This window comes from Gopherus evgoodei, chromosome 1 (genome assembly GCF_007399415.2).
Source record: "Gopherus evgoodei ecotype Sinaloan lineage chromosome 1, rGopEvg1_v1.p, whole genome shotgun sequence".
Lineage (NCBI taxonomy): Eukaryota > Metazoa > Chordata > Testudines > Testudinidae > Gopherus > Gopherus evgoodei.
Window position 1 is genome coordinate 347,143,644 of NC_044322.1, and position 24,563 is coordinate 347,168,206.

Sequence of the window (24,563 nt, forward strand, 5' to 3'; positions counted from 1 at the left end):
GAGTCTATAGCAATGCAAACAAGCTGGAAGGAGCAAGGAACCTAGAAGAATAAAATGTCTTTTCTGGGAAAAATTTAAAAAGGGGAGAAAACTTACAGGAGCTCTGAACTGACGAAGATATAAATTGCTGAGTGGTGGTTGCGCTGCAGCTGTGCCTAGCCTATTTTGACCATTCCTACAAAAAAAAGATGCTTCAAAGAACCTCTCAATACTATTTTATGCCCAAACCGCTCAAACGTGGATGTACACATTTAGAATCCTAACTGCATAATTAGGCCCTTTAAGAGAAGTGGCCTGTTTTCAGAAATGCAGAACACCTGAAAATTGCATAGAATTCAACAGGGTAGGTACTCAGCATCTTTCAAACTCACATCATTTTTACTTAGGTGCTGAAGTATAGATTTATCTTCAGGCACCTAAGCTTGAAGATTTCATTCTGTGGGTTTGGGTTCCTTGTGAACAAACTTTCTGTGCCTGCATCCCAGTTGAATACCCATATCTGACATAAGCAACTTAAATAGTTTTGTTTGACATGATCTATGTATCTTATTTATTTACCTTACAGCAATAGCATCAAGTTTTATAGTGATGCCATCAATCTTTTAGCAATACTTGATTACAGAGTGCAAATGAAGCATGTTGATTCATCTGATTAATATATTGCAGTACCTTTGCCATTCCTTTATAAATTAAATCTATAATAAAAAAGGCAGCTATTATCTCAGCTGAAGAAGATAACGTCCATTCCTCCCAAGAGACAGAAAGATGTTTAATATTTAAAGTCATGGTGGGAAATCACATATAATTTACTCTTCTTGGGCCAGATTCTCCATTGCCCTGCACCTTTTAGTCATTTGCATCAATACAAAATAGATGCAAATTGCTACTGTTTTTAATGTATATCCATTTTCTACTAACTTTTCACTGCTGTAAATGACTACACAGGGTTCAATGATGCAAAGGAGAATCTGACCACTTAAGTCTGCAAAATTGGGCTAGGGATCTCATAAGAGCAGGCTTTTTCATGGTCTTTTCCTGCTGTTCTTGAATTTTTGTTCTTGATTCTATAGTATTGTAATTCAGATTTTATAGTTTGATTCCATACATAGGCAATGCTATGGTGAAAGGGTTATCTTCCCAAGCACATTCCATCATTAATAACTCAGAAGGCCTAATGAGAGAAAATGTAACCCTAATAAACAAACACAAAATACAACCTAGCAGTCTATCAAACTTGGTGTGCATGTCCAGAAATCTAAAATATTTCCCAGAATTAGTTGAAAATGTCCATTTAACACCTTGAGAATTTTTAATACCCTTTTCAATTTTCTGATAATTTAAGCAGCCTACAGTTTGCAGATAAAACAAGAAGATAACATATTACTTACATCGTTCTGATCATCTTTTGCATTGTAATAGATGATTTCATTATTCTGCATGGAAAAAAAGAAAAGAAAAATCATTCCATTAATTGAAAAATGATGATGAATACAGAGGTCCACGACCTAAAGTAAACTTGAATATATACATTTAAGGGTTGATCCTGAATTTTGTGAACACCCCTGTTAATTTCCCAGCAAGATCAGGCCCTTCCTTAGTTTTGTCTTCTTTGTGAACCAACAGATACAACAGAGAAATGTCATTTATTTAGCACTCCTTTCCTGAAAATTTATAAAAGGTATATCAACAACAACTTGAAGAGTATAAGCTATGGTGGGGAGAAAACCTGCTAATGGAAGACTTATGAGAGCTATTTGTTTTAAAGATAGATGAAGAATTCACCACCTAAAGTGATAATATATGCAACAAAACAACCTATCAGGCAATAGACATGATAACTCACTAACTTTACAAAGGTAAGTGGGTTATTAAGTCTTTCTTGCAGAGATTTCATTCTTCATGCTGGGTTGTAAAAATAAGCCCTGGGACTATGCATCAGAAGGACAATCTAATTGTTGTGGCATACAACAGAATGTAATGCTCCAGTGGATGAATTGTAACATTCTAAATCTAACAGAGCCGTGAACTAACGTAACGTTAACTAATGCTACAATATCATTCTGAATCTTGATTTACTGATTTCTTGAGAGGGTTAAAAATTGGGAAATTTTACCATAAAAAAAACCAGTTATTTCTCTGGTACATCTATCAGTCCTGAAGAATTCTGTAATGTGGACATTGCTCACCAATACACTGTGTCTGTTTAAGTATTTTGCTTGTATCAGAGCCTAAATAACAAGGCAATCATTATTGCCAAAGATCAACCTCCAAACATATTGTCATTTGTATTTTTAATCCTATTTATATTAAATAACCAATTTTACAAGGATATATTTGAACTCTTACTCTCTCAGCTTTCTTTCATGCAATAATTGATAACTAAGTGAAACAGTAGCCCAAAACTGGGCTCATAAAACTGGGTGACTGGGCAACAAAATGGCAGATGAAATTCAGTCTTGATAAATGCAAAATACTGCACATTGGAAAACATAATCCCAACTATACATATAGAATGATGGGGTCTAAATTAGCCTGTTACCATTTAAGAAAAAGATCTTGGAGTCACTGTGGATAGTTCTCTGATAACATCCATTCAGTGGGGATGGATAGCTCAGTAGTTTGAGCATTGGCCTACTAAACCCAGCGTTGTGAGTTCAATCCATTTAGGGATCTGGGGCAAAAATCTGTGAGGTATGGTACTTGGTCCTGCTGTGAAGGCAGGGGACTGGACTGGACTCAATGACCTTTCAAGGTCCCTTCTACTTCTATGAGATAGGTATATCTCCCTATTGAAAAAAAAAAGTGGCAGTCAAAAAGGCTAACAATGTTGAGAATTATTAGGATCAATAACAAGACAGAAAATATCACATTGCCTCTATATAAATTCATGGTATGCCCACATCTTGAATACTGTATGCAGATATGGTTTCCACATCTCAAAATATATGTATATATAGGAATTGGAAAAGGTTCAGAAAAGGACAACAAAATGATTAGAATTAGGGAAAAGCTTTCATACAAGAAGAGATAAATAAGACAAGGACTTTTCAGCTTAGAAAAAAGACTACTAAAGGGGGCATGATAGAGGTCTATAAAATCATGATTAACGTGGAGAAAGTAAATAAGGAAGTGTTATTTACTCCTTCTCATAACACACTAGGGGTCACCAAATGAAATTAATAGGCAGCAGGTTTAAAACAAACACAAGGAATTATTTCTTCACACAACACACAGTGAACCTGTGGAACTCCTTGCTAGAGGATGTTGTGAAGGCAAAGACTACAACAGTGTTCAAAAAAGAACTAGGTAAGTTCACAGAGAATAGGCCCATAAATGGCTATTAGCTGAATTCAAAACCATGCTCTGAAGTGTCCCCTACTCTCTGATTGCCAGAATGGGCAACACGAGATGGATCACTTGATGATTACCTGTTCTGTTCATTCCCTCTGAAGCACCTGGCATTGGCAACTGTTGGAGGACAGGTGGACCAATTGATCTTACACACTACGGCCGTTATGTTCTTATGTAAACCAAGTATATTTCTACATCAATGGTTCTTTTACAGAAATGTATTTTTATTTATATATATAACAATAACCCCCCTCTCACCCCTATGGGTGGTATGTGTCTTCCTCAAACTCGGGACCTCTACCAGAAGCCTGGAAGTTTGAGGGTTCTGTGCAGTATCTTAGCTGTTCCTAGCACTGCACTCTTCTGGACAGAGAGCTCTGATGTTGTTCCTGGGATCTGTTGGAGCCACTCACCCAGCTTAGGAGTCACAGCCCCGAGTGATATATATATAAAAAGTGTATGAAAAGAACCAAAATGCAAACCCTTATTCACAAGCATACATCTTATTCATATAAGTAACCCAGCCTATTCACAAGAGTGAAAATTTGCAGAACCTGGAATCTAAAAGGAAGAAAGATACACCTTTTCCCTCATATAAATATAACATGCGAGATTCATTTGAAGAGGACTAACTGTGAGTACAGCAATTCTGAAATTCTAGGCTAAACACAATTTTTGATGATAATAAAGTCACCATGCTTTGTGTACTTGGATGAAGCCATTTCACTGCACTTTTGCCATCTCTCAAATAGAGATAATGATACTACACAAACTAGAGAAATGCAACACAGATGGAGCTACTATAAGGGGGTGCAAAACTCACAGCTCATCACATGCACAGATATATGAGGAAATTCCTTTTACCATTGGAAATCAAAGCTAATTATGAGTACGTTGATCATTTTCTGGCTATGCCAGAACGAGGACAGGAGACACTGGATGTGGTTTAATTAGGCTGCAACATTATTTCTAAACTGCATAATCATTTACATCTTTGAAGACCTTAGTCATTCAGGAGCCAACTTAGTGATCAACATTACCCAAAAGAGCCACAGTAGTGGGAATCCATTGTTTTATTTACGTCTCTCTCTCGCTGTATATAATTATTCTCTCAGCAAAATGACTGAGCAAGTATTATTTTATCAACTACAACTGTAAAAGCATCCTGATTGGTTAATAACTTAGACTGGTTAATAATTAAATCAAATAGTGTTTTAATTATCATGTGCTGCAAAGAGCCACAAGAGACACATCAAAGAGCCACTTGTGGCTTGCGAGCCTCAGTCGGAGTATCATTGTTTTTATATACCCCAGTTATAGGGTATAGGCTGTCAGCCCTCCCTCAGCCAACCCACTGCTGGGACCTTGCCACCTCCTCCCACCCTCATATGAGAGCTGGAAGTGGGGGCTATAAAAGAGCAGGGAGTTGACTTCCTGACATACTAGTCATAGGAGCGCCAACCCCGTTTCTGCTCCTTTAGAGAACACATTCTTGAAATCCTTTACCAATCCATTTTATCTGATAACTGTATCCCTTCCCTATGGAGTACCTGTGCTGGACATTCACCCCACACTTATATAATGAGCTGGGACATCACAGCCTAACCCACATTTCACCATTCATCCCAACTAAGCCCTCAACCTGCTGTGGGGAAAAAGAACACCCTTCCCTGCCCCCTTTGCCTTGTCCAATATGGCAGCGAGGAAAGTAATTTCTTCCCAGCCCACTAAGAAAGGAGCGATGACATGTAATGCTCACACTGGATCACGACAAACCTGGTCCCATGGGTGGGATGTGTGTGCTACTCAGCCTGCTCAAGGGAAAAGGGCGCTTTTCCTGCACCAGTGTGGACTTCAATAGTCTTCCCTCTCTTCTGGTCACCTGAGGAGGGATGGGTCAGCATCCCCACCCTGACCTGGGCTGAAGCTGCCACAAGTCTCTCTCTAGCCCTTAATGGGGAACAAGTTATCCAACAAGCTACACAACATCCTCCACCATTTAATGTGCTGTGAGGTCAGTCTCATAATCTGATGGTTCCAAAATAGGAGGTAGTTTAGCATGTAGTTTGTGCAGAGTTGAAAGAAGCAGAAGTTTCTGTTTCCTTCCATCCTGTTATTTCATATATTGTTGTGTACAGACACGCTTGCTGGTAATTATATTGTCTGTTTAACATTTGTTGAAGCTCTAATCCTCCAAGATGCTGACTGTATCATATACCGCTGTAAACTAGCCCACTGCTACTCCTGTTTGACCCAAATAACCAGGAATATTAAAAACAACCTTTCAGCAAATGAAGCTCTCAGAAACATAAGCACAAGTTTAACCAAGATAAGCACAGAAGGAAAGAATTAAATCCTTGTTTGGTGATATATTAAATTTTGTGCTCCTTGTAGATAGTACCTACACAAAACATAAACCAATAAGGACATTTTGTCTGTTTCACTACACTTTATACAGAAAACATGACCCACACTGTATTATGATACATTGAAGCCAGCACAAGCTCACAAATTAGATTCATGGATCAGTTAAAATTTGAGGCCTATTTTTCATATTTAACCATCACCAGATGACAAGAACAAATTATTTTGATTCTGACTTTCAACCAAATAGCTTTTTATTAACTCCCGGGCACAGGGAATTTGAATTCACCTCATGATATGCGCCAGTACACTATCCTGCCATTAGGGAAGTTAAAAATGGTTTCCAGCAGGTCTAAGATGGAGGGTTCCTCCTCCTCTCCCCCACCCCCAACCGCCACCACCTTCTTCTTCTGGTAATAATTTGTTTTGAACACAAGGATTAGAGATGGGCACAGTTTTTCAGACACAATTTTTTTTCCAGTGAAAAATGTAGATTCTGCAACAGCAAAACATTTAATTAATTCTTGTCTATTCTGCCAAATTGTTTTGGTTAAAAAAGTTACTTTAAAAAAAGTTTCATTTTGACATTTTTCAGAACAAATTGGTTCCATTTTTCAGTTCAAAAGGATTTTTTTTCTTTCAACGTTTCCATTAGTTTTAGAATCATTTTAAAATAGTCAAAATCTAAATGCTTAATTTAACCCAAAGGTTTTTTGTTTGTTTGTTTTTTACACTTTTTGACTTGCTGAAAAAAAAATCTGTTAGAAATTGAACTTTTTTTAAATTTTTCAGAATTGCCACCAAACCAACATAACCCACTATTCACACAGCTTTACCAGGAGTTCACAAATGCAGGTACAATTCTCAACTCTGATCCCACAATGTCCAGTGCAGGGTAAGAGTCATGCCTGCAGCTGGCCCCATGGACATCTCTCAAAAGGAAGCAAGGAGAACACACGTGTTTCTTAATACCTTTAGTCAGGCTCCACAGTATTAGCTTGTCTCCTGCCAGGAAAGTGATGTACAGGCAGCTTTTTTTTTGATTGCAGAGTTTAATCATTCAGCTGCTTTAAGACCATGTCCACATACATATTTTGAGATTATTTTATGTCACAAATCAGTCCCAAATACTTAGCAAGTAAACAGAACATGTATGCAAGTTCTGGGAACCGTATACTTGAGTACCAAGTAAAATTGCTACTGAATTATACTGTTTTGGCTCTCTTCACGTGGACATATCAAAATGGCTGAGCAAGAAAAGCTGAAATGGTCTGTTAAATGTTTAGGAAATGCCAGTCAATACTTCTTTTATTAAGTGTTGGTAAAACACATCTGGTTTATTTTCTGCAGACATTTTTCTGCCATCCTGTGCAGATAAAGACCTATTCTTTCCGTTTCCTTTAGGATCATCATGATTCAACACGAACCTAATGGGCCTTAAGAGAAATAAACTATCTAGGCTCAGTTCAATACCTCTCTTTGTCTGACATATACTTGTCAGGCACAGTTAGACTTGGCACAAAGAAAGCTAGAAGTGGCCTACAATAAAGACTAAATTACTCCATCTTGAGGTGTCTCTAAACAAACCATTGCTGGATAAAAAGTTTGTCTATTTCATAAATAAACAGAGCCAACTATTACAATTAATTAGTTTTCTAATAATGCTTTAAAAGTCTTGTTTAGGTAAAATTTCACACAGACAAAATTAATAAGGAAAAAAAAAAAAGAATATCAGCTCACATTTTCCCCTTAGTCTTTGAGTTAAAACACTGATTTGCCTCCTGTCTCTACAGCCAAGTTGCAAAAGAACAACAATTTAATAAAATAAAAATGTCTAAATATATAGGAAATAACGTGAAAATTATTCAGTTTCTAAGAAACAGAAGAAAAATCTGGTTAATCTTGTTATAAAAAATAGAAATCTTAAGAAAAAACAGCTATTTTTAATGTGATTATTAGGCAAATCATAGAATCATAGAACTGGAAGGGACCTCGAAACATCATCTAGTTCAGTCCCCTGCACTCAAGGCAGGACTAAGTTATATATACCATCCCTGACAGGTGTTTGGAGATTTTTAAGAGCAGGTTGGACAACGTTCGAGATTCCACAACCTAGTTAGGCAATTTATTCCAGTGCTTAACCACTCTGAGAGTTAGGAATTTTTTCCTAATGTCCCACCTAAACCACCCTTGCTGCAATTTAAGCCCATTGCTTCTTGTCCTATCTTCAGAGGTTAACAAGAACAATTTTTCTCCCTCCTTCTCGTAACAATCTTTTGAGTACTTGAAAACTGTTATCAAGTCCCCTCTGAGTCTTTTCTTCTCCAGAGTAAACAAACCCTTTATTTTTTTCAATCTTTTCTCATAGGTCATGTTTTCTAGACCTTTAATTATTTTTGTTGCTCTCCTCTGGACTTTCTCCAATTTGTCCACATCTTTCCTGAAATGTGGAGCCCAGAACTGGACACCGTACTCCAGCTGAGGCCTAATCAGCACGGAGTAGATCAGAATAATTACTTCTAGTGTCTTGCTTACACAGTCCTGCTAACATATCCCAGAATCATGTTTGCTTTTTTGGCAACAGAATTACACTGTTGACTCATATTTAGCTTGTGTCAAAACAGTGCAATAAATTCCCTGTCAAGAGATGATCTCCAGGGGTTGTGTGGGATGTAGTCACTATTGGGTTTACCCAAAGGATTTGACATACTCTGGAGGAAGGATCAGTATTTCTAATGTTACATTTAATACAATAATTTACAAAGTATTCATTTCTTCCAGTACTGTTCCACAGCTTGTGTGAGGACCATTCTGACTATTTCGTGCACCAGGACTGTCTTTAGATCTTACTGAGACCAATACAGGGAATGAACAATGCTCCTGTTATAATGCAGACACTGGAAAATATAATGATGGAGGATTAAAGATGCTGCATATTTCTCGTTACATTCATCTTAATTACCATTGCTTTTAAAACAGGAGAATTGGCCCTGTTTATTTCCTGTAGGATGTATCTTCAAATTATTCCTCTGCTCGGATTAACAATGAGGTTACCAATTTCTAGCAAGTGCGGTGGTGATTTTTGTGATGAGAACACCTGCCTACGGTGAAATGAATGGAGATCATTGACTAATGGTACCAGACACAAGGTGAATGGTTCACTAGAAAGCTTTATGTCAGATATTCATCATTCCCAAGACCTGTAGGCATGATATTTCATAAACATCAAACTGTTTATCAGGTGTTAGTGGTCATTGTGTCACCCAGAAACCTTGGTAATGAGCACATATAAATACCTAGACAAGACAGATATGTGCACCACAAAAATCTTATTATGAAAATCTTGAACCCAATGCTTATTATAAAGTAAGGAACCTGGGGAATTAAGGTTTTGGTTTCCAAATTAGACAATACTGGGAAGGCAGCTTCCTGTCAGATGATGGCGCATCCTCCATTTCAGTATACGATGACCAATGACAGGCTCAAAATTTTGTCTTACATACAGAGCATAAATAAAATCATAGTAAATCAGACATCAGGAAATTAACACACTGTATTGATAAGTTTGTTGCTGAAACCTCCTCTACTACATGCCATAAGAATCATCATTGGTACAGGGTTCCTGCACTAAAACGTTTCCTACTTAAAAAGATCTTTCCAGTGCATACACATACACTTTTTGAAATGTAGTTTGTTTTAATATGTATTATGCTGCTTTTGTCAGCTGTTACATCACAAAAGTATCTTAATTCCTAAAGTCAGAGGAAAACTGAATATGTTCATCAGTAGCACTGATTTAGGAACCTTAACGTCTGTACATTCTGATTTTGCATTAAACTGAGCAACAATTAGTTCATGTTAGAATCTGTTTTTGCTGTAATTTAAGTTACAAGCCAGAAGGATAAAATATTTTTTTCTAAGAAAAAATCAAAAATCCAGATTTTTTAAAAATAAATTAAGGTTTATTTAAAAAAAATATAAAATTAAATTTATAATCCATGTTAAGGCCTAAATTTACTACAATCTATTACAATTATTTACATAAAACACAAGAATCAATATTAACAACTACTTATTGCTGCCAGTTAAAGAAAGTCAAAGCACTGAACTGCTGGAGGTCACTCTAAGCATCTGGAACCAGAGTTGGTCAGACTGCTAAACCAGCATTTATCAGCAGTAGCAGATGCAGAGAGAATATTCTCTTCATGTCCATTGATTCAAACCGTTCAGTTCAATGTCTTGTTCATTCAAAGTTCAAAAACCAACTAGGAGCTGAAAAAGTAGGAAAGCTTGTTTTTCTCTTTCAGTCTATGAATTAAAACTAGTTAAGAGTGTGCAATCTACTAGTTCTAAAATCTTACATGACATGGTGACCAAAAAGAAATTCCGTTAAATTTATTAAGTACATATAACACGTCTTTTGTTAAATAAATCAATTAATTTTAAATGCAAACCATATTTTGATACACATTTTTTCTTATATATCTGGCACTTTTAAGGTAATTTTATTAAATAACAAAACCTGAAGATGCTGTTTCACATTTTAAAATAATCTGAATTTCTATCCAAACAAAGTTTGACACAAATCACAAAAAACATTAATATAGCAAATATGAAATGTATCTATCATTCATCATTTTCTAATACAAAATGGGTAAAACTTAAGAATCTGAATAAATGTAAGTTAACCTAAGCTATTTTGTGTAAATCTTAAATGTGTATAGATATAGTGTATAATATATGGAGCATCTTCCAGGTTAGCAACAACAAGCACCAAATTTAATGTCAAAGCTAAATTTAATTGCAACATGTTTTCATGGTTACCAACCAATGAGAATCATCCCTTCTATGGAAAGGTAACTTAGAATATACAAATGCAAAACACAATTAAATCAAGGTTTCCTACTTGGTGACTTAAATCATGAATAAAATCAGTGATTTAAATCACGTTTATTTATATCAATCCACCCTGGTCATAAACACAGCCCTGTAAAGAACTGTAGTAAAATACATTAACATGACTGTTATTCTGTTCAAACTTTTCCTCTGGAAATGATGATGGAAAGTGGAAATGCATTAGAAAAGAGTCAGGAAAATCCTTCAGTGTCACCAAACTATGAAGTTAAGTCTTCAGTTAATTTCTCTCATTAGAACTGTTATAAGAAATAGTCTTTTGACAACTCTGTCAGGATGATTCTTTATCTTCTACTGTATAAGCTTCCACTGAAAAAATGAAGCCTCTACTTTAGATATTACTTACAATTAGGCTATAGGATAAAACAAAAGCAAATTAATGTGGTAAAATAGAAGTACTAACTACCGTCCTGAAGCCCACAAGGAACAGCTGCCACAACTGAATACCTTCATAATGTCAAAATGTACAATCCAATCAGATTCTTCAGTGAACCTTCCCCACATAATTGTTGTCTATTCTGACATACTATAATACTTTTTTTTAACAGTCTGGGCATCTTCACACCAAGATTTCTTATTGTCCTATGATCAAAAGCTAATCTCTGTTGAACATAAAAACAATTGACATTACAACGAGGAAAGCTTGTTAACATTTTAGATTTTTCCCCCTTATTGCAACTGAAAAATTACACCCAAAACTCATTGCTACCAAGTGAAGTAATTTTAATGTAAAATCCCAACGTCCAAATATAACAATGTAGGAAAGAAGATTCCACTACTTCAAAAACATTACTGCTAATAACCTCCGCCACATCTGATTATGGCATCAGGATGGTCATTGTAGCAGTTACCTGAAGTGAAAATCTGTCTTCAAGTATAAGACTCTGATTTGTAACAAGCGACAAGTGGTACAGTTAGGGCTCTGGGTCTGTCACAGAGGTTGCAGAAGTCACAGATTCTGTGACTTTCCATGACCTCCGTGACTTCTGCAAGGGTCAGTATGGCTGACCCCAGGGCCACTCAAGCAGCCACACCACCTGCTGCTCTAGTAGCCCCTGGCCACGGCCCCAGGTCAACCAGAGCAGCCGCATATTTTTGTTTATTGCCCATGACCTGTCCATGACTTTTACTAAAAATACCAGTGATTAAATTGTAGCCTTAGCTATAGTGTATAACTGTATCTATACTTTAATTGTATACTATGGTATATTTATAATACAATGTTCCTGCCAGGGTATATGAGGATAAATGCCAAAAACCTAATTTTACATCATAAATCTTTTAAAATTCTGCTGACACAACTAGGATACAATGTTTTGCTCTTGCTATATTGATGCTACACCACCTGGTAAGTGGGGAATTCCTGTGTTTCTGACTGCAAAATGAAAGGCTATGTACTACCAAACTGACAATCATTATCTGTGCACCCCTTTTGTCTACAAGTTTCGCAGCGTTCATCCAAATGGCAGCTGCTTTTTCTTCCTGAAGATGAGATTCAACTGAGTGTATTAAGAGTGATGTCTATTTTTACTTGTAAGCAGTAGTCCTGCTCAGATGAGACAATATACTATTCTTTTTGACAAAACAAGCTCCCAGAGGAACAAAGGGCCATCGCAAACCTCACTAATTTCTGCAAGGTACTGTTATTTTATCTTGCCTTCTCTAACAAATATACAGCAACAGGTATGGTTGGATAGATGAACAGATGTTGCTATATGTTTATAGATTTTAAAAAATCCCATCCAAAACACTACTGCATACACTTTCCCCCCTGGGGACAGATGTTAGTTCACATTGCTTAATATGCTTAAAGGTGCTCAGATACTACAGAGATGAGCGTGTTATAAGAATCGGCATATAGATTGTGGTATATAGAAGAGAATAACTGTAGAATGCTATATATTCAGCAACCATTTATTTGTATATGGAATAAGTACTTCAAGGACACTCCAGTGTTTAAACAGTAAAGATTCTTATCACAGCTACACTAGTGTAAATGCAGAATTCTCCCCAAAAAGTTACTCCAAAACATGAATTAGCATCAGAACATGGATCATTTTAAAGGAGCAGCATCATCTTGATTTAAAAAATGATTCATATCAAATACCTAAATTTTCTAAAGTTTTCAATAAGAAACCAAGATTTAAAATTTCTATATTAAAATATTTTACATAGATTTTTCTACCTCCTCCCTCCCCCGCTTTTTTAAAACAAGGTCCTTTCAGCAGAGAAGCAAGAGCAAACCTCAGCATTACTACAATCAATGTGCTCAGCCCTCGACTCCTCTCATCTGTCCACACATTGCCCTTCAGATCTCTTTTGTTTCAGTGGCTTCACCATACCATGTAACTCTTAATGAGTCTGATACCAAACTCACTGAAGTTATTGGAATGGCTTCAAAGGGCTTTGGAACAGGCCGTGTGTGTATATACAGTAAGTATTTGTTATGAGTTGGAGGTCACAAGTTACATTATAGTAGTGTCCAATATGTTTAAGCTCCAACCTTCTACATTCAGCCCCTCCTAGAATAAATAGGCAGCCAGGAAACCCTAGCACCTCTCTCCCCCAACGTTGCACCTTGCTGGAAGGTACAACATCAGTGCATCCTTGCTGCCCCCACTACACCTCCCAGACAGGCATCAATGTTCCTGGCTCCACTGCAAAGAAACAGAAAAAAGTGTTTCATTTTACAAACTCTTATCTTAGCAGAAACTATCTATAGAAGAAGACTCACAAAAGCAAAATGACAGACATAAAGGAAATTTTCTGTGAGAATCAGTGGGTTTAAAATAAGGTTTCCAAGTGAAGTGAGTTACAGCTCACTCACTCTCTGGAGTCACTACTACAACCCTATAAAGAAAGCACATGGCAAAAGGGCATGAGAAGACGGACTCTCTTAATCTGTTTTATTTAGACAGTGTAATTCCACAAACTAGCTCCCCAAACTGCTAATCTTTTGATCACAGTGGCTGAGCATAACCAACCTGGTGCGAGTTTTTTGTTTCTAATTTTTTAACATGACAAAATGCAATTGATTACAAAGAAGATTTCCAGGTGGGAAAAATGAAACTCGTGTATTAACAGCTAATTAACCTCTATCATACAATATTATCTGTTTAATTAAAGTACTAATGTATGTTTATAACTAAAAATGGATTTAAATTAGGATAGATATCAATATACTAAACAGAGATAAAAGCAAATTGCATGCAGATTTCATCTAATTTTTAAGTGCAGATGCCCAATACAGATCATAATTTTATTTCCATAGTTTGGATGTGAAGTCCAAACCAGGTTTGCAAGTCAAAAGTAGCTTAGCACTGCTGCCCAGAACTCAGCCTCAGGAGTGTGTCAATACACAATGAACTAGACTATTTCAATAAACAGCTGCTTTATCATAACTGTATGCAGAAAATCATATTCTGACTCTAATTGCCAAGCTTACAGTTAGCAATGACAAGCTCACATGGAGAAAGCTTTTAAGAAATAATGGACAATGCTCTAAAACCATTTACCTCTATGAAAACTAATTCATGTGTCTGTTACGGCTCTGCTAACAAGCAGCAAGCGCTGGAGCAAGATGGTGAAATCCTGCTGTATTAGTCAATCGATGAACAGATCTGAATTGGAAAATAAAACAGATGACTGTATCCCCCCTTCTCTTACCTTCAGTAGCGCTCCCGCCTATACAAAAATGGTGTATTCTTAGGTAGACTTCAGACTGCTGAATATAAAACGTTTTCAATGAATTAAATGGTAGGGACCTTTGTCTGACTTGATGAAGGTGAGTTTCTCCCCATCTCCTCTTCAATAGCAAGGGAGCCTTGCTGCGGAGGCTGCTAGATAGGTCTTTTTCTGTGCCTCTTCCCACATCCAAACTTCCTCTTGCACACTGAGTACCTCATTTCTGGTCCCACTCTGGGCCCACACCCCCAGGCCAGAGCTCATAACTCCTCCCACACCCCAACCCATTGCCTCAGCCCAGAACGGCCTCCCACACTCCAAACCCTTCGGCTCCATCTCCAGCCCTGAGTCTCTTCCCACACCCTGAACTTCTCATTCCTGGCCCCACCTTGAGCCCACACCCCCAGCCAGAGCTCTCACCCCTTCCTGCAACCCAACCCCCTGTGCCAGCCTGGTGAAAATGAGCAAGGGAGTGATGGTGGGAGAGGGCGACAGAGGGAGGAATGATGGAGTGAGTGGGAGCAGGTCTCTGAGACAAGGGGAAGGGGTAGGGCCTAGGGAAGGGGCAGGGCAAAGGTGTTTGGTTTTGTACAGTTAGAAAGTTCGCAATCCTATTCAACTCCCATTGCAGTCAATGGAAGTCTCTTGGATCAGACCCAAAATGAGTGAATGAAGGCCTTCTCCCAAGCAGATCTCTGGCCTTGAACTTATTCAGCTTTCTGTCACATTTCATCTAATTTTTTCACAGGACTGTGTCAATTTCAGCAACATTTTTGATGGTTAAAAATTGAAAATAAGAGTTCTGACTTTCTCATTTCAATAAGGTAAAACATTTTCTTTTGATAAGGTAAATGTTTCCATTCAACTTCAACATTCTCATTCCTTTTGTTTCAATTTTTATATTCTATTAAATTATTAATATATATTGGCTGACAATCACGATTAACTCAAAACAAATGAACTTGATTAAAAATGTTATGAAATGAATAGCATACGAATTTAAATTATCATCAATATTTTGGATGTTTTTCTACATTTCCAAATATATTGATTTCAATTGCAACACAGAATATAAAATGTGCAATGATCACTATTTTTATCACAAATATTTGCACTGTAAAAAAGATAAAGGAAATAGTATTTCCCAATTCACCGCATACAAGTACAACCTACAAAAGTGCACTTGTAGGCGCTAAAATTTTACTTTGCTGTATTTTTGAGTGCAGTTATGTAAAAATAAATCCTACATTTGTAAGATGCACTTTTTATAGGGCAAATATATGTAATAAAAATAATAATATAAAGTTGACACTGTGCACTTTGTATTCTGTGTTGTAATTGAAATCAATATATTTCAAAATGCAGAAAAACAAACATCCAAAATATTTAAATAAACGGTACTATATTATTAACAGTGTGATTAAAACAGTGATCAATCAATTTTTGTAATCTCAGGTTTAATCATGATTAATTTTTTAATTGTTTGATTGTCCTAATATAAAGCTAAATATGATAACTATTAATTTCAATGTATTTATATGTAATAGAATATCAAAGTTAAAATTAATCAGCACACAAGTTAAAATGAAATATTTTATCTTAACTAATGACAAATTTATCTGAATTAGATGATTCAGCATTATTGAAACTATGATTGTTCCAATTTTTCAGAATTTTTGTTTCACAGGAAATTTCAAAATTGTGGCTCTTTGTTCTGATTCACTTTAAAAAAAAAAATTCAGAATTTCCTACAGAATGCAGTTCCCGACCAGCTCTACTAATCTTTTTTTGTAAAATGCTTTGGTAGCTGAAGACAAAAAGCTGAAGACTAAGTCCTAGGAGAGAGAGAGAATATATTCTACTCAACAATTTAAATGAAACATCTTGGAGACAATACTGTAACACAAAACAAAGGATGGAAGCGATGAAGATAGAGTAAATTTTTTCCCAGTTATTTACATCTTTACACAGTACAAAAGCCTCTAGCAAGGAATCTGTTACATGATGACAATGTAAGACCAAAAAGAGATGCAAAAATTATACGATTCACATCTCACACTTCTACTAAAGTTTTCTTGTATTTCTTTCCATTTTACTTCACTTGCAGGAACCAGTGGGGGGAGAGAGAGAGAAAGAGAGAGAGAGAGAGAGAGAGAGAGACAGAGAGTGAGTGTGTGTGTGTGTGTGTACTAACTCTCTCACACAATGAGAGAAAGAACATGCTGTATTTCTGCTGATACATGAATCTCACAGGGCCGCACTCTCCTCCGAGTTATATTTCAACCGTGTGTAACAGGACTGAATTTGGTCTTCATATACCAATTATGGGCCTGATGCAAAGGCCATTTAATGCAGTGGAAGGACTGCCTATGACTTCAGTTCCTAACACTCATTTTAAAAAATCATTTTCTTTTTTTCTCTTAAGATTTAAAATTTTATTCTGGTTTATACCACCACTTTAAGTCTAGTCACAAAAACCCACTGAGTTATTCACAAATGTAAAAATGTTATACTGCAGCTTATGTATTGTTAGCGCTGTAGGTAGCTAAATTTGAAAGATTAGAGAGAATCTATCAAATTTCTCCATTGCCTCTAAACAATTCCAAAAAGGTAATGAAATTCAGGCCATTTCAGACCACATATTCTTTTCCAACAGATTTTTGAAGTTTAAGAGTTCATTCTCTTGGTTTAAGGACTTTAAGAGTTGTAGTGATCTTATCTACACTTGCAGTGGTGCGGAGGGTATGTGTAGCTACACTGCAGTGAAAAGCAGGTTGCGTTCGCTCTGTGGTGGGAAGCAACAGTCCACAGCAAAAGGCTCTGGCAAGGGAATATGGAGGGGAAAGATCCTGCCAGCGGAGAGGCAGCAGAATAGTACAGCTATCATGGGAACCACTGCTTGGATAGGGCACATACCTGAGCTGCATAGGGTATATATAGGGCCCTTCATTTTTGGTTTTTATTTTATTTTTCCCAGGAATTTTATCGGTGATATTACAACAACAAAAACAGGTGGAAATTGGTCAAAAAAGGCTATTAATTGTTATGGGTAAATACTGGGGTTTATTTTGGTGGACAGAAGGACGGGGGGGAATATTCAGTAGATTAATGCTTTAATTAATGGAATTCAGTGTGGCTTGCTGCAGAACTAAAACAGAACTCAAAACACAATGCCTTTAAATGGGTTTTAAAAATATTTAATTCCCAAATAAAACTTTTTATTGGATAAACACAGTTTACTATTTAGCCAGACCTATTTGCCTATAAATATTTACATTTAATAATTGGGCCATTTGAGGCGCATAAACTCAACTTCATCCTTTTCTCCTGTTTTTTGTTTTTGTTAATTTTGAATACTTCCTTGTGTTCTGAAATGCATTCTGATACAGATTTTCATTTTCTTCCCAATTTAGTGTCAGATCCTTAAATCATTATCTGTTAACAGCTTGAAATGTTTACTTGGTGGGCATAAGTTTCATCAGTTCATTCAGATGTGCATGCACTTCAGAGTTTGCATTTGTGCCTGTTTGTTTGTTGTGTTATCTTCATCTAGACGAATACATAGTGTTACTTCAACAAGCAGCTTTTCATATACAGACAGACTAATGTATATAATACATATATCTCATGCAATGTATTGTATTTTTCAGATATAACAAGTTTGTTTATATATTTGAATGATTAAAAAGTAGGGGGAAAAATCGGGGGGAAAACGCAATCAGAGTTGCCAACTTTCATGTGGTAAATAAGCACCCCAACTTTCATAATAAGCCAAAAATCAAGCTAATCCCATTTCAAAACAAGGCCAAAACAAGCCAATCCCTAGGAAACCCCAACACTCTATGCAAGTAGATACCCCCGGCATGCAGTCTGGGACTATGGTGGGCCCACTGTGCACCCCTGACTCTCCCCCTCCCCCCTTGTCCCTGCTTTCCCTCCCTTGCCCCACAATTTAAAAAAAAAAAAAAAAAAGCAACCAGCTACAGGCCAAACACTAGCCAACAAACAACTCAAAAGCCAGTCAATTAAGCGAAAAACTAGCCCTATTTCTGCGGTAGGGGGTGGGGTGGGGTGGGTTTTTTGCTTGTTTTTTGTGGGTTTGGCATGTCTGCTAATAATACATTTTGTAGAATTCAGGATTTTTTTGGTTAAAATAGGTTTGAGCTGGAAACAAAGAGGCTTAGATATATATCCTAAGTTACTGGCATAGCTGTACTCTGTTTGCCTCATGATCAACACTTCTATTTATACCCATGCTAGCTGAGCATGTAGTGTCTATAGTCTACACACCACACTAAGTGTAGACTTATGCTAACTTTTGTTTGGGGAGCAGCTTGGTCTAATAGAAGACTGTGCATCGAAACAAAAGGCAGGAATTCCTATTTCTCAATCTCGGCTTTGCCAATTTCTGTGTAGCTTTGGACAAATCCCTTAACTTCTGTGTCTTGGTTTCTCCTTCTGTAAGATTGGGGAGAATCAAACCTATGATTTGCCTTACACAGTATCCACTATCCAAAGTCAACATTTGCTAACAGCTATTATACAGCAATGCCACTACATTTCCCTATATTTCAAACAGGAATCAACTATGACAGGTCATGCAACTCTTTTTGGTAATTACTGTAATTTTTAGGTTTTAATTGTCCCTCTTTTTGTTCAGGTGACTCATTTCAAGAAATCTCTCTAATTTTTGTCCCAAAGCTGTCAGAATTCCACATAATTGTAGCCTCAGCTCACTTCTATTGTTGAAACTTATTTACAGCAGAAATAAAGAACCATGAAAATACAGTTATAGATAATTTTTCACCCACAATAAATTCATCTTACACTATTTTAAGTTTCCTGAAGGAACATTTGTGTGTACCTTGGGTCTGTCATACACTGTATTGCACACTTAAACTTTGTCATATTGACCACTTCAGGTGTGTTATGTGCAGAAATCAGTGCATATTTGTTTAGCAATATGTGCCAAGTAGTAATGGTTTTGGTCACCACTGGAAATCCTCATTCAGATTTATTATATTTCATTTGGAGTCCACCAACTGCCATTGATATCAATGAATGGTGAATCAGACTATAATCCCTATCTGGAATATGTTGTTTTTCAAGTAGTATAAATGAAATCAGAAAAGGTCACTCTCGTTATGGAATAAGCGTGTCTGTGCAGGGAGATATAATAGTATAACTATACTAGGAAGTTTCTCTGTGTAGACAAGCATTTATTTTTTGTGTGATTTTTCTCTTGTCTTGCTGTTTCTAACTATTGTCAGTTTTCCTTCTGTCTCTTCTTTGACCATATAACATGCACATTTTTTAAATGTTTAAGCAAATAACGTTATCACATACGAATTGTTGTTCTGTGCCCTCCTATCATTTTATGTAAAGGCCAACTTGCTCAAACACTATATTCCCTTGTACTGCCCTGCATGAATGCCAAGTACTACGGGTACTTCTCATATAGAAGACAAGAAAGTCTTCCTAAAAGCAAAGCACGTGCCTTAAAATAGAACTCCCCCCACCCAAAGAAACATTAGACTGCATAAGAGAAAAATGTGGCATCAAGCAGCTTGATCTGTCATTTCTTTTCTCTTTATTTTTGTTCTTTATTATAGAATGGACTTCTGTATTTGGTTAGCTCAGATCACCTTTGATTGCTTTTAATCAGTCCATTGTGTACATGACAGCCTTGGGTTGACTCCAGCTGCACCCTCCTTTTTCATTCAGATGACATTTTGTAATATTTGTGCCAATACCATTTTCAGATTGAAGTCGTCACTTAGAAGGAAGGTCACCTTCATTATAAAATCCCAGTAATAATGACAGTCATTTTGCAAAATGTCATCTATTCATTAGTATTAGTATTTACAGTAATTTAAATATTGGTTTCCTATGTGTCTAATGACCAAGTGTTCCCTAACTGCATGAAAAAGAAGAAAAGGAGAAAAATTCCAATAAAACCCCAAACAAGGTTCTTCCTTTGAGTTACCTCTGCATCCTCCCGTCTGAGAGGAGGTGTCTGTAGCCTTGTGCAGTGGAAGATACCTGGAAAAACAGGAGGCAAACATGCAGATTCAGGTCCTTCTGTGACAGTTTTAGGAGTACCATGCCTCTGTGTGTCTCCTAAAGACTGCAGAGGGATGAGCTCAATTTAGATTAATTATTTGGAGTATTTGAGTTATAAATGTGAGGAGGGTCCATTTTGGTTAACATATGAAAGATTTTTTTTAAAAATAATTTCATATTTACCATTGAAAATTAAATATGATTTATGAACATGTCTTTAAATGGAAAATGTGTAACAATTTGAATTTATTACACATACACACCACAGCTAGAGTAGTTCCTCAACTAGATGGTACAGATCTATACCTGTGGGTCTAAATACAATATTCTATTTAGCTGCGATACTGGGAGTACCTTTCCCAGATCTGAAGAAGAGCTCTGTGTAGCTCAAAAGTCTCTCTCTCTCAATCTCTCTCTCTCTCTCTCTCTCTCTCTCTCACAGAAGTTGGTCCAATAAAAGATATTACCTCACCCACTTTTTCTCAGAGAAATGTGTCTCATTACTTCATGGTACAATATCACTTTCACAAAAGTCACAGAAAAGAGTTCAATCTCACCTCACTTGTTTAACTGTCATGAAAGTCAGAGGCACAGCACAAAATGGATGGAAGGATACAAACCAAACCTCCAATGTAAAATGTTTTTGTTAACAGTGGCTATCCAACAAATCTTCTCTTTACAGTTTTAAGTGCATTTTAAAGTCAAGCCTGACTGAGCGGGTATATCGTTAACTTTTGGATTGTGTATATTTGAGATTACTGGAGAGACATCAAATACTCTCCATCTTTAGCTGTAGTATGAGTTGGAAGCCTTGGAACATCAACTCTTGACATTAATTATGTATACATACTGTGGTAAAAATGCCATTTTTCGTTTCTTGGGTCATTAGATTTTCAGATTATTGCCATATATTGCATTATAGTGTCTCAACTGAGGGCTTCAAATATTAAAATATTAAACCTCCCAACTACCCTATTATACAGATTCCATCAATATTACAATCTTCTTTGTTCTTTCTACAAAGAGGAAAGTGAGGCATAGACAGATTAAATATTTGTCTTAAGCCGCACAAAAAGTCTGTGACATATGAAGAAATACATGAGCCTCTAGAATGTAGGCTGGGACAGACCTTAAGAAGTCATCAAATCCCAGCTCCCTGTGCCGAGGCAGGACCAAGTATGGGAGCTTTTAAGTAGCAGACAACCAGGGCCAGCACCAGCTTTTTTGCCACCCTAAGGCAGTGAAGAGGAGGAAAAAAAAAAGCCGTGATTGGCGGCAGCCCTACCGCGCTGCTTCATTCTTCGGCAGCAATTCGGTAGCCAGTCCGTCCCTCTGAGAGGGACTGAGGGACCCGCCGCCGAATTGCCACTGAAGACCCGGGCTGCCCCAAGCACCTGTTTCCTGCACTGGTGCCTGAAGCTGGCCCTGCAGCCAACATTAGACCTGCACAGCCTTGACATCTAGAGAGAGAAAATGGCTAGGGGTATGATTCCCGCTTCGGGTGCAAGAGGTCCTAGGTTCAAATCCCGGATGAGCCCAGTACTTGCCCGTTAGGGGGAGGGATAGCTCAGTGGTTTGAGCATTGGCCTGCTAAACCCAGCATTGAGAGTTCAATCCTTGAGGGGGACATTTAGGGAACTGGGGTAAAAATCTGTCTGTGGATTGGTCCTGCTTTGAGCAGGGGATTGGACTAGATGACCTCTTAAGATCCCTTCCAACCCTGATACTCTATGATTTAAAACAAATGTCTGAATGGGGATAAAATCTCATCTATTCTACTTCCCTCAAAATCTCAAAGCAAATATATTTCCCTTTTCAAATAAATTTGGTTATTTCCCTCTTCTACCCTCCACTTTCATCCTCAATTATTCTGCACTTCTGGGCACCTTGGCATATTCAGATTCCAGCCTTCTGGAAACAGATTTGCCAAACTGAAAAAAAAATACATGGGGGAGGAGATTGTTGGGTTTTTCTTTTTTGGGAGGTGGTTTCTTGTTGTTTGCTTACTAAGAGAAAATATTGAAATTCTCACAAAAAAATCATATCCTTTAAAGATTTTTCAACCCAATTTGCAGATCCAGGAGGTAATTCATAGTTTGGATACTTCTCAAATATCCAAGCTATTCAAAATGAACTGAATCTCCAGACCTTTTAAAGTGTGCTTCCTTTCTGAAAAGTATCTATGTCAAAATGTCACCTTGTTACTTAACTGACTGGTTCCTTCTGTGTATATTCAGAGATATATCTGTTTATTCTAGTAAGACAAAAGTATGTTTTTACTGCTTTTCTCCTATTAGCAGTGCAAAACCACTGCAGCTGAGTGAATTTAATTTTCTTCCTTCTCACACACCAACAGATTTGCTAACTAAATTCCAAATGAAGATAATGGGGTTGAACAGATGTAATTGGTGGTCTCATTTAACCTGCAGGACCTTCTTTAGGGATGATGGTGCACAAGAAGAAAAAGAAATCCATTTTGAGCTGGGTCACGCTGGCACGGCTTGCATTTATGGGAAAAAATATTTATTTTTTAAACTAACATTTGATTTGGAAATTGAGAAACAATACAAATGGAATCCCACAATGCCATTTTTAGAGTCACTTAGGACAATAAAACTACACTTTAAGAATCACTTATCACAAACCTAAAGTAGCTACTAAATCTGCCATTGGAATGAAGTATGGACAAAAACAAATAATTAGTCCTATAATGGTGCTACCAAGTCATTTAAGACTCTTGGAAAAATAGGTACTAAGAAGACAGCAGCCTGCCAGAAGCATCTCTTAACAGTACAGTAGGTTCTTTAAACTAAGCTACAGAACCTGCAGGGTGCTAATAAATTGGGTATAATAGAACATTTTGCTTTTAATTAGATGTTTGTTCAGAAAGCACATTAAACAATCATATCCAAAGAAGGTGATAATGTACATGTGTTTTCTCCAGTGGTGTCTAAAAGATGAAAAGATTCAAATTACACTGAGCCCGGCCACCTCCCACCCCTATCACAAACAGCACAAATTTTAATTAGTTGCATGGTCAATATGTAGAGATGATACGTGATGTCTGTTCACACTTTAAATTCTTCAGATAAAGTGAGGTGTTTGAAAGATAAAATGACTGACTGACTGTTTATCTCCTCACCCTAAAAGCTTTCCTGGCACCATCCTTACCGGTGAATTTTCTCTTTTGGATGGATATAATTTTTAAAATGACATATTAAAATGTTAAACTTCTGCAATGAAGTTAAGCATGTAAAGAGGCACCAAAATACAAAGAGCCATATTAGAAAACGGGATATGTCAGATTCAGCACTTCTCAAAGGTGTTGTTAGGGTCCACAAACTCTTCTTTTCCCACCTGAAGTGATGCAGAGTTTGTAGAGGAGCTTCCTACAGTAGTAGCAAGTCTACAAGAGTATACCTGAAGAGCAAGGAGTTCAAAATTATAGGACTAAATCCTCAGCTATCATAGTCCCATTGAATCACTAGTGCAAGAACTTCTGAGAACCACTGAACAAAGAACTGGAGGATAAACCATAAGGAGTAGTTGCCATTCTCAGGAAGATAGAAATTAAAGAGAAAAAAGGCCATAAGCGATCTAGTCTAGAATTCTAGTATTTACTTTCCCAAGGATTTAACCAGGCTTTATTCTCTTCATACTTACACTAGTCAAGGGCAATTCCACTGGAGTGCAGTTATTCTGGAATGACACCCATCCAACAGTTCAAAATCTGGCCAAAGGGATTCACATATTTCTAAGTGAAAAAAATAGTGTAAGGAGAACCAAGCCCTTAGTATTTATCTCTAATGGCACATTTGTCTAGGACAAATTTCAATCCTGTCACATTTTCATAAAACTTCTAAATTAAGAGCTCTATCTCCTTGCCAGTTGTTTCTATCCTACATAAAGGATGGTGAAAAAGGTTCAAATACATTAGGAACTGAATTAAAACTGATTTATTTGTTTAAATTGGAAGACCTTTCAGTTAACTTAAGCGAAAAGAATCACAACTTGAGTTCAGTCCAGATACTGATAGAAAAACTGTAATTGAGATATTTTCTACCCAATTTAAAAACAGGGAAATCTTTTTCCTGCGACACTTTGAGTCCATTTGCACAGACCTGAAAGGTTAGGATAATTTGGATAAGCATCAGAGAAACATCAGAACAATCTACACAACTGCTCAT

At 36.9% G+C, this 24,563-nt stretch overlaps 1 protein-coding gene across 8 annotated transcripts in view; it reads right to left on the reverse strand.

Moving 5' to 3' along the window:
* CACNA2D1 (calcium voltage-gated channel auxiliary subunit alpha2delta 1) overlaps positions 1-24,563 on the reverse strand; it is a 689,818-nt gene that overhangs the window by 328,741 nt on the left and 336,514 nt on the right. For 7 of the 8 annotated variants that reach the window (XM_030560557.1, XM_030560387.1, XM_030560113.1 and 4 more), the window contains exon 5: positions 1,389-1,433. In XM_030560557.1, coding sequence (XP_030416417.1) covers positions 1,389-1,433 — 45 coding nt within the window. Of the gene's footprint in view, positions 1-1,388; positions 1,434-11,321; positions 11,327-24,563 lie in introns of those variants that run through there. The other variant, XM_030560649.1, reaches the window with a different exon arrangement.